The 10,754-nt window shown below is 47.2% G+C and overlaps 1 protein-coding gene across 1 annotated transcript in view; it reads left to right on the forward strand.

Moving 5' to 3' along the window:
* nvl (nuclear VCP like) overlaps nucleotides 1–10,754 on the forward strand; it is a 68,373-nt gene that overhangs the window by 13,669 nt on the left and 43,950 nt on the right. The window contains exons 8-10 of the mRNA XM_039783506.1: nucleotides 8,741–8,846; nucleotides 9,098–9,174; nucleotides 9,292–9,426. Of these exons, the coding sequence (XP_039639440.1) occupies nucleotides 8,741–8,846; nucleotides 9,098–9,174; nucleotides 9,292–9,426 (318 nt within the window). The remainder of the gene's footprint in view (nucleotides 1–8,740; nucleotides 8,847–9,097; nucleotides 9,175–9,291; nucleotides 9,427–10,754) is intronic.

A 10,754-nucleotide genomic window follows, 5' to 3' on the forward strand; every position in this document is an offset into this window, starting at 1 on the left:
TTATATCGATTCTTTGGACAGCGATACAATATTTACTGATATCACAAAGTCTGCCATGATACAATTTTGATTCAATTCAGAGGCCTGCGGTCGATGTGAGACAAAATAATATGGCCATTTAACTCAGTCAGTTACATTAATATGATGTATTGTTACAAGTGGTGCATAAACTGGCCTTGGAAGTAAGATTTAGTGCAGGACACATGAATCCAGTGTTGGAACTTTGTGATGTCCAGGTGAATTTTTTTTCTTCTAATTAGCAGTGAATTGGCAGCGATGCTGTGGATGTCACCTATACTTGTTCTACTATTACAGCTGTAGCTTTATGGCTGTCGGCATTGTTAAATTAACTTATCAATCTCCCTGCCTCAAATGTGACACGGGTAAAATACGGAGCTTGTTGTAAATGTATGTGGTTGTTGTGTTGAGTGGATTTGATGCTCATTTCTCTGCTCAACATGGAGAGGTTAATCTGCTGTATTTGTCGTTCAGGATTGTGAAGCTCATCCGGCTCAAACATAAGCTTTATGGCAGTGAGATTACTCTTATCTTCACCAATGTATGTCATGTTTCTGTGTTGATGAGGTTGCTTTACAATTTGCGATTTGTTGTGTAAATTCTTGAGTCCATTTATATATGTCAAGTGTATTGTAACTGTGAGGTGCCCACACTTGAAAAGGACCCGACTTGGGTTGATGCGACAATGCAATAGGATCAGGAAACAGGTGAAAACCTTTAAATAACCAAAGAAAAAAGAAACACAAAAGCATTTTAGACAAACAGGTATTTTCCTCACATAAAAAGATCAAATGCATTTTACAGGCAACACAGCTTGGTTTTACCCAGGATTTTACTAGAAACTATCAATCTAAGCATTTAGTGTTTTCAGTTTAACATTTCTTTTAAACCATGCAGTCATAATTACTTTCAAACTGTATCTGCACCATTAACACATTTACCACATTTAATACCAAACAGACAAAAGGATCCAAAACGAGAGTCTGTGAAACAAGAGTCCACATGAGCTTACTGATGGCCCGTCATGATCAAAAGTCCCAGTTCCTCACAGTGAAAGAGTTTGTGCCTCTGCTGACCTCTTTGTCTGTCTCCCCCTCACAGTGAATAATGCGCCTATTTGAACCACTGAACTAGGTGCGAGCTTCTAATTTCCCTAATTCAATTCACCTGGTTGAGCCTGCACCAGAGTGCACGCACATTCACGTGCGGGCAGGCATGCAGAGCACGCGCAGGGGAGGCGGCATTGACAGAAATGACGGGTACACGGAAGAGAGCCGCACCTCCGCCGGATTAGCGCGACACCTCCCACTCTATCTTTTCTGCGGCGATGCCCGGAAAGATCGCACCCTCAAGTGGGCTGGTCTGCGCCCTGATTTTCCACCGGTACAAGGACCACAAGGCGCCGGACATCCCGATGCAGAATGGTACTCGATTCGGGATCTTTGGCACCCGATCTTGGATCTCTCACTGAAATGCTGGAGCTTAGAGAGACCCTCACATAAACCTCTCGGACAACACTTCTGGAATCAGGATTCACGCCGACGACTCTTGCAAGTCTGAACTGCTCTCTCAGTGCGTTTTGGTCACAGAGCCACACTATGTCTCCAACGGCAACGTTCCTTTCAGCAGTATGCCACTTACTGCGAATGAACAGGTTTGGGCCAGCGAGCTGGCTCCAGGACTTCCAGAAGTTGTTGACTATAGTTTGAACTTCTCTGAGTCTTTTGAACGGATACATGGCGTAGTCAACAGCTTTGAAGTCTCCACCTTGTGTGGCTCACCCAAGCAACAGGTTGTTTGGCGTGATATACTGGATGCGCTCTTCTCGGCTCTGAACTCTGGCGTCGATGGGTCTCTCCGATTTTATACCGGTCAATGCTATAATTAATTGACAACATAAGTTATAAGAGTTACAGTTCTCAAGGACGCACGCACACACGGACAGAGACAGTCTCTTTTTCCTTTCTCTCAACTTCTCTGCCGTGTGTGGCGTGTACCCGCTCGCGGTGTGAAGCGCGTGTCCACGCTATTCTTGCACATGTAGGGAGCCTTGTGAATTAACCTGCAACATATCAGCTGTTTGGAAATTCTTCAGCGTGTGTGCAGAAGATAACAAGTTAGCAATATGCAACACCTGCAAGGAGAAAGTAGGGCGTGGAGGGATGACACCAAAAACCAGAATCACATTTTTTTTTTTTGTTGGATGTGAAAAGCGTCACCCGGATCATTGGTCTGATTGGTTGAAGGACTATCCAATGAGCCCAGAGGCATTTGAGTGGCATCCGTTGGTGACGCCCCTCTGGAAATGAACTGTCAATGAACCTTCCCAGACCCACTCTCAGTTACAGCTGAGAAGGGTCTGGTGTCAACCAGGATAACCACAAACTAGAAGTCCACTTGTCTGATCCCTGTAGACGACTAGTCTGTCTATTGTGGCGCTTGGGAACTCGACGCCCTCTTGTGCTGCTAGACAGGTCCCAACAACAAGGTACTGCCTCCCACTTTTCTTGGTCTCTGATCTTGGCACTCAGGAACTTTTTAGCTGCTCTCCAGATCCACGCCACGGTCCCGACCAACCTCCTCAGACTGCTGAAGCACCTTTTATCGACGAGCTGCCGAATTGCTCCTCCTGCAGATAGTCTTCTAGACTCTACCCGGGCTGGATCGTATGCTGGATCGTGCACAGTCTTCAGGTGACTTCTATTAAGTACCGCTACAAATGCCTTTTTCTGGATCTTTGTAACTTTGTCTCGAGCCTGGGCTGCGACGGCGTCAGATTTCTTCGGCCACTCATAGTCAGGAAGTAGGAGGAACTTTGGACCCGACTGCCACTCGGAGTCCTCAGCTAAGGAATCTGGATTGGATCCTCTGGTGATGATGTCTGCGATGTTTGCTAGCCCTGGAATCCACCACCAGTCCTGGAGGTCAGTGCTGCTCTGAATCTCGCCAACACAGTTTGCGAAAAAGGTCTGGTAGCCATAACTCTCACGCTGTATTGCGCCCAGGACAGTCTGACTGTCGACAAGATGGTACCATTTCTCGACCTGGAGTCGGCAGTGTCTCTGGAAGTAGGTCTTGAGCTGGGCTGCGAATACGGCTCCACACATCTCAGCTTTCACAGGGTCTCCTCTGTGGTCGAAAGGGGTCAGCTTGGCTTTGGATTCGACCAGTCTCACAACAACACCATGGCTACAGCTCCATCGAAGATACATCACTGCGCCGTATGCTTGTTCACTGCCATCAGAGAATGTGATGGCACTGGGCTTTGCGCAGTGATCTGGCGGAGTCAAGGATCTGGCGAAGCAAAGTTGGCTCAGGTCAGCATATTCTTCTAATAGCTTCATAGCGTCTTCCCGGAGACCTTCGGACAAGGTAGCGTCCCACGTATCTTCTGAGCAGTACTTTTACTTTGGCTTCTTGGAAAGCTCTCCTGACCAGAATGGCACCTTTTTGCTTGACAGGCGTCACCAGGCCGAGTGGGTCGTACAGGCTGGAGACTTGACTTAGAAGCTCCGTTCTAGTGAGCGGATCAGGAGTTTGATTTCTAACTTCTTCTCTCAACAGGTTCTGACAAAGGCGCATCTTACTTTATTCTTTGAAAAGTTCACTGCAACCATGACATGAAGCTTGTCATCATCCATGGTGTAACCAAGGCCAAGGGCTTTGTTGTCATTTTCCATCAGCTGGTTTGGCAGGATCATAGTCTTTGGTTCTGTTCTGGGTCTCCCACTCTTGGGATCTTTCCTCCCATCTTGAAAAGCGTAGACCCAAGGCTTCATGTAGAATCCTCCAGCTTTCAGGATGTGCTCATTGTTGGCTGTGAGGCATTTCAGATGGTCAACGTTGTTGTGCGAAGTCAGAATGTCGTCGACGTAGGCATCCTCTTCCAGCACGCGTTTCTCTTCCTTGAACTGACTGAATGAAGGCAAGTTTGCAGTCTTTCGCATGGCGACTTGGGCTATGCAACCGGCAGGTTTATCTCCGATGTTGACTCTTGTAATGGCATATTATTTGATTTCAGTATCTTCATTGTCACGCCACAAGAATCTGTGCAGGTGGACCTCTCGATCTTCCAGCCAGACGGAGTTATACATCTTGCGGATGTCACCAGGGGCAGCATAGACACCAGTTCGGAACCTCAGCAGGACAGCTCTGACCGGATTCAGGACGTCAGGACCTTTTAATGAGGATTTCGTTCAGACTGAGACCTCTGTACTTCTGGCTGCTGTTCCACACTAGTCTAACTGGGGTGAAGGCGGAGTGTGGATTCGGCGCGATGAGATGGCATATATACCACACTGGCCCGGTCCAACTCTGCAGGACGTCTTCGGACAGCTCTATTGTAGCTTTGTTGTTCACCATCTCATGAACTTGCGCAGTATAGGCCGTCCTCCACTCAAGTTCTTTCGACAGCTGCTTCTCAGTTCTGAGGAATGTTGCTTCTACTGCTCTCTTGTTGTTTGGTAGAGTTGCTGGATCTTCTGCCCACGGATACCTAGCGTGCCAGTGTGGTTCAGTGCTGTGATCATCTCCAGTCATGTACGTCAAGCCATTTCTCACGATCTCCATTTCCCTTTCTTCCGCGAGCGTCATCTCTTTACCCCCTGGCTGGCAGTTCCCGCAGCGACACCCTCCACATCTCGGTTGGCAGGCGGCTCCAATACTTTCCCACCTCCACCACTTCAGAAAGTCCCTGCGGCTGGTGGCTGTGCTAGACTGGGCTTTGGAGCGCTCTGGATACTGGCAGAAAGCTGGGTCTATTACAGACTCTCGATACTTGACTGCTGCAGTTCTCATCGATCTCGCAAAGTGAGTCTTGGACGTGTGGGCCATCAGGATGACTTCCTCGAAGAGATCTGGATGGGTGCCCCCGACTGTCTTGCCGAGTGGACCGTCCCAGAGCACTAAGTCGCCAATAGAGCGGACTTTTTGGGGCACCAGCTGGCCTTCTTTGTGGCTGATCAAAAGCTGGATCTCTCTGGGTCTAATGAGGTCTTTGAGGGGAAAATCAGGGAAGATCTCCTGCAACTTCTTAGGTGGGACATGTCTGTGCACTTCTGCAATCTTGTCAAGTCCGTAACAGATCAGTTGGTGAGACTCGAGGGTCCCTCTTAATGTACTGATACGGATCTTGAGGAGGTAGAGCTTGGTTGCAACAGACACCTTCATTCCTCTGACGCCATGGACGACCAATGTGAATCTTCACTGCGGAGGTTCAGTTTGCTTGCAGCTTCATGAGTTATATAATTTGTGTCAGATGCCAGATCAATAAGTGTCCCGATCCGTCGCCCGTCATTGGCGGTGACGTCAAGGAGCATCAGAATCACAGGGTACTCGTGCAGTCCAGTCTCCTCTAGAAGGCCTCTCCTTGCTGCATTGGAGTTGTATGCTCGAGATGCGATGTTACAGAAGGCACCGTGACCCTGCTGCGCTAGCTCAGGTGGAAGTTTAGAGAGGAACTCTTCCCGGACCTCAGTGCATCTACTCTCCTCAGCTCTCACTGGACCGAACTTGGGTCTTAGGGACAGATGTCTTGGCGAGGGACAGAGAAGGTAGTGGTGTTGGTCTCTGCACTCTGGATTCCCGCACAGGTAAGTCGTCTGTCTGCAGGATTCGTCGTGGACTTCCAGGCACCTCTTGCAGGCTCCGAGCTGTCGCACTGCTTCCCTCTTCTCCTGAAGCTTTGTGGTAGTTCTAAACCTCCTGCAGATGTAGAGTTTTCTCGTTTTTCTTGTACGAAACTTGGTCTTCTACTTGGCAGGGCCGATGTCTTTCAGCTGCTCTAACTGCTCATAGATAGACTCTTGGGATTGGAGATATGCAAGTAGCTTGTCAAAGCGGTTCTGGTGGTTCACAGCATTGTTCAGGTCAGCAGCGTGGGTATGCCAGTCTTTCTTCAGGGACCCCGGCAATTTACTTTCAATCGATTTTATTACCAGTGGGTTTTTTATGGCATCTGTACTGCTCAATTCATTTAAATCATAGAGGGCTTTTCCAACTGCTTGGATGAGCTCTACGATTCTCCTTGGCTCATTTCCACGGACAGGTGGGATCGCGTTTAGCTCTTGAGTAACCTCGATGGCGATAGTGGCTTGGTTCCCATACCGGTTCTCCAAGATCCTAAAGATCTTGTCTGCTGAGGTGTAAGTAGACAGGCGTAGATCTTTGGCCACTCTTTCATCGAGGCTATCAAGCAGTTGGAATTTCCTCACTTCCCTGGACCCGGTTGGTTCGCCTTGCTTCTGCAGAGCCTCCCATTCCTTCCTCCATCGGTAGTACTCATGCTGGCTGCCGGTAAACTTTGGTAAAGCTGTGGCTCTGAGCTTTTTGGCAGCGACAGGGGCTGCTCTCTGGGCTGTGGCAGGTACCCTGTCGGTGTCCTGTTTAAACTTTGCTGCTCTAATCAGGATGGCTTTCCCCGACACCAGTTTAGGAAGGAGGGTTTCTAGCCTTGTTAGGCAACAATTGAAGTCTTGCTTCTTGGCTTGTGGAGCCCAACGGTTTTGTGCGCTTGCTTGGCTTTATGCACCAACCCCTCTAAATGGTGGAGCACGAAGTCATATGCCTCCAGGGGCGTGTCAGGCTGCATGGAAGAGACATTCTCGCACTCTGCCTCTGCAGTGTTTAGAGCGAGGGTCAGTTCCCTCTCACCAAATGAGGCCCATCGTGTCTTTTGGATTAGGTGCTTTACCTCCTTTAACTTCTGCTAACACTCTTCCTCTGCCCTGCCGAGGTCGGCTTTGTGCTGGTCGCTTAACTCAGGTGCGCCCTCATCATCGTTCTCCTCGCACTGCGCAATGTAAGCAGCCTCAGTCGCCTCATTTACATCCATCACCCTGGAGCCCTCCACTGTGACTCTTTTGAAGTTATTTTCTAGCTCCTCCACAGACAACTCCATGTGGGTCCTCCTTATATAGTTGGTGAGTCGGGGAAAAAAAGTCTCTTTGCTGTTACTAGCCTCATCTTCAGCTCTTCGAGTGACTTGGACTGTTACTTTTCTTTTTGTTGGACGAACAGGTGGACGGCAGATAGTTGGCTTCCCTCCACGCCCCCAGGTGGAATTTTCCCCTCTTGTGGCAGGCTTTGTGTGGAGTCTCCACTAGTCAACACGGTTTTCACTGTCAAGTGTATTATAACTGAGGTGCCCACACTTGAAAAGGACAAGACTTGGGATTTCACTCAAAAGAATATTTATTCTTTTCCTTTGATCAGTTGATGCGACAATGCAATAGGATCAGGAAACCGGTGAAAACCTTTAAATAACCAAAGAAAAAAGAAACACAAAAGCATTTTAGACAAACAGGTATTTTCCTCACATAAAAAGATCAAATGCATTTTACAGGCAACACAGCTTTGTTTTACCCAGGATTTTACTAGAAACTATCAATCTAAGCATTTAGTGTTTTCAGTTTAACATTTCTTTTAAACCATGCAGTAAGGGTGTGACGATCTCGTTTTACGAGATCTCGCGTGATGAGATTTCTCGTCGAGGTGAAAAGAGTGAAAGAGTGACAGACAAGACGAACACAATATGTAAACATTGTAAGAAGGAAGTCAGACATTACTCACTGAACGCGAATGCCGGTGCAGTAGTTAGTAGAGAGCTGTGGTGGTGCTGGAAGTGTTTTTGCATAGTGCTCGTGTTAGCCGCGGTATACGGCATTTTTTTCTTACAATGTTTACATATTGTGTTCGTCTTGTCTGTCACTCTTTCGCCGTTTATTATTTCCGCAGGAAAACCAAAATGTTGCCACACAAATGATTTAAAAGTGGCAGGGGGATTTTCAATAGTAATTCCACGCTCCATCACGCTGACATCACATCGCCTCACGAGACAACTTTTCACCTCGACGAGAAATCTCGTCTCGTTCTCATGAACCCAATCTCGTGATGTGTTTCGTCTCGTGGAGTAAGCGTCTCGTCACACCCCTAGCTTGTAACCTTGGTTCTCTGAGTAAAGACTATTTTTCCCAGTCATATTTCTTAACTGAAGTTTTCTTTAAATTAGTGTTAAAATCGCGTCTCGCTCTCGTGACCCCAATCTCGTGTCTCGTCTTGTCTCGTGAGCGAGTGTCTCGTCACACCCCTACCATGCAGTCATAATTACTTTAAAACTTTATCTGCACCATTAACACATTTCCCACATTTAATACCAAACCGACAAAAGGATCCAAAACGAGAGTCTGTGAAACAAGAGTCCACATGAGCTTACTGATGGCCCGTCATGATCAAAAGTTCCAGTTCCTCACAGTGAATAATGCGCCTATTTGAACCACTGAACTAGGCGCAAGCTTCTAATTTCCCTAATTCAATTCACCTGGTTGAGCCTGCACCAGAGTGTGCGCACAGTCACGTGCGGGCTGGCATGCAGAGCATGCGCAGGGGAGGCGGCATGCAGGAGACAGAAATGACGGGTACACGGAAGACAGCCACACCTCCGCCGGATTAGCGCGACAATATAACTGCTGTGTTCCTGATTTAGTTTTGCATATATAATATAGAGAAACTCCTTCCTCCACCCAGGAGTCTGGACTCCTGTAAGTTACTTAAAATGCCTGCTTGTACAGTGCATCACATGTGGGTGTGTATATATGATTTGCCATTGCATAAATGTAGGGGAGGAGTTTTTTCCTTCAAACATAGATGTTAGTGTGTCCACCTGACAGAAGGCAGCTGGCATTGCTTGACTCATGCACTTACTGTTGTATATTTCTGTCCCCAGAAAACGGATGTGTCCATGCTACAACCTGAGAAATCTGCCAAAAAGTCCAAAAAAAGGAGGAAGACCTCCACTGAAACTACGGAGTCTCGCAGCCTGAATAAGAAAGGTACTACATCATTCAGTTTGCCAGTCTAGCTAAAGAAGTACAGATTCTAAACCTACTGTTGAATACCACACAACAATGTCATTCATATTAAGCTTTTTTGTATTTATGTAATTATTTTTGTAATTGATGAATGTGTTATTTTGTTTATTGTGTAATGTTTATTTATTTAGGTTGTAGGCAAAAATGACATCTTTGACAAGCTACCACAGTCCACTGCGATGGCTATGTACTAAGTATAAATGATTTTTCAGCAAAGTCAAAGTCACCAGAGCTGCAGTATCCTACTTTGAAGTTTGAAGATGTAGGAGGTAATGAAGAGACTCTAACGGTTAGTACCTTTCTAACCTTGCTATTTTGTTTGTTGCTGTGCCATTTCTTCTATTTTAAAATGAGGATGGCTGCAGTCACCAAAGATTTCACTGGCAATGATTTGACATTGTTGCAGGAGGTGTGTAAGCTGCTGATCCACATGCGTCACCCAGAGGTGTACCAGCAGCTGGGAATGGTTCCTCCGAGGGGCTTCCTGCTCCACGGACCTCCTGGCTGTGGAAAGACCCTGCTGGCCCAGGCTGTGGCTGGGGTAAGTCATGTTTTTTGACAATTGAACAAGGAGCATCAAGATTAAGCATGATTTATGCTCCTGCGTTAAATCGACGCCGTGGCTACATACGTAGGTACGTGGAAACACGGACCTTATGGTGTAGCCTGACGTGCGCCTCTCGAAAAATGTAACTACACGTCGCGGTGACACAGACCGCAGATCACAACTGTGATTGGTCCATTTGGCCGTGGCTTGGTAGCGTTGCATTTCCCCCTACTCATTTCCTGGTTCTCCTTCTCCGTAAACAACATGAAATCAAGGAGAGGGTTAACTTTTCCTGCTACAGATTTCCAACCGTGGACCGAAAGCACAGGGGAGACACTTTGCTTCCCTCACTATGGCCCTCATTTATGAAATGTGCGTACGACCTAAAACAGGCGTAGGATGGGCGTATGCCGATTCCTACGCAGAGCAAGGCATTTATCAACTTGAACGTGAGCGTAGGCTGCGATAAAATCAAACGGATAAGGTCAAACGTTTTCTGTAAGTCTTCACAAGGTTTTCACACACTGTTGCTGGTATTTTGGCCCATTCCTCCATGCAGATCTCCTCTAGAGTAGTGATGTTTTGGGGCTGTCGCTGGGCAACACGGACTTTCAACTCCCTCCAAAGATTTTCTATGGGGTTGAGATCTGGAGACTGGCTAAGCCACTCCAGGACCTTGAAATGCTTCTTACGAAGCCACTCCTTCGTTGCCTGGGCGGTGTGTTTGGGATCATTGTCATGCTGAAAGACCACCAGCCACGTTTCATCTTCAATGCCCTTGCTGATGGAAGGAGGTTTTCACTCAAAATCTCACGATACATGGCCCCATTCATTCTTTCCTTTACACGGATTCCTTATTACGTCGTCCTGGTCCCTTTGCAGAAAAACAGCCCCAAATCATGATGTTTCCACCCCCATGCTTCACAGTACATATGGTGTTCTTTGGATGCAACTCAGCATTCTTTCTCCTCCAAACACGACGAGTTGAGTTTTTACCAAAAAGTTATATTTTAGTTTCATCTGACCATATGACATTCTCCCAATCCTTCTGGATCACCCAGATGCTCTCTAGCAAACTTCAGACAGGCCTGGATATGTATTGGCTTAAGCAGGGGGACACGTGTGGCACTGCAGGATTTGAGTACCTGGCGGCGTAGTGTGTTACTGATGGTAGCCTTTGTTACTTTGGTCCCAGCTCTCTGCAGGTGTGGTTCTGGGATTTTTGCTCACCGTTCTTGTGATAATTTTGACCCCACGGGGTGAGATCTTGCGTGGAGCCCCAGATCAAGGGAAATTATCAGTGGTCTTGTATGTCTTCTATT

This window comes from Perca fluviatilis, chromosome 19 (genome assembly GCF_010015445.1).
Source record: "Perca fluviatilis chromosome 19, GENO_Pfluv_1.0, whole genome shotgun sequence".
NCBI lineage: Eukaryota > Metazoa > Chordata > Actinopteri > Perciformes > Percidae > Perca > Perca fluviatilis.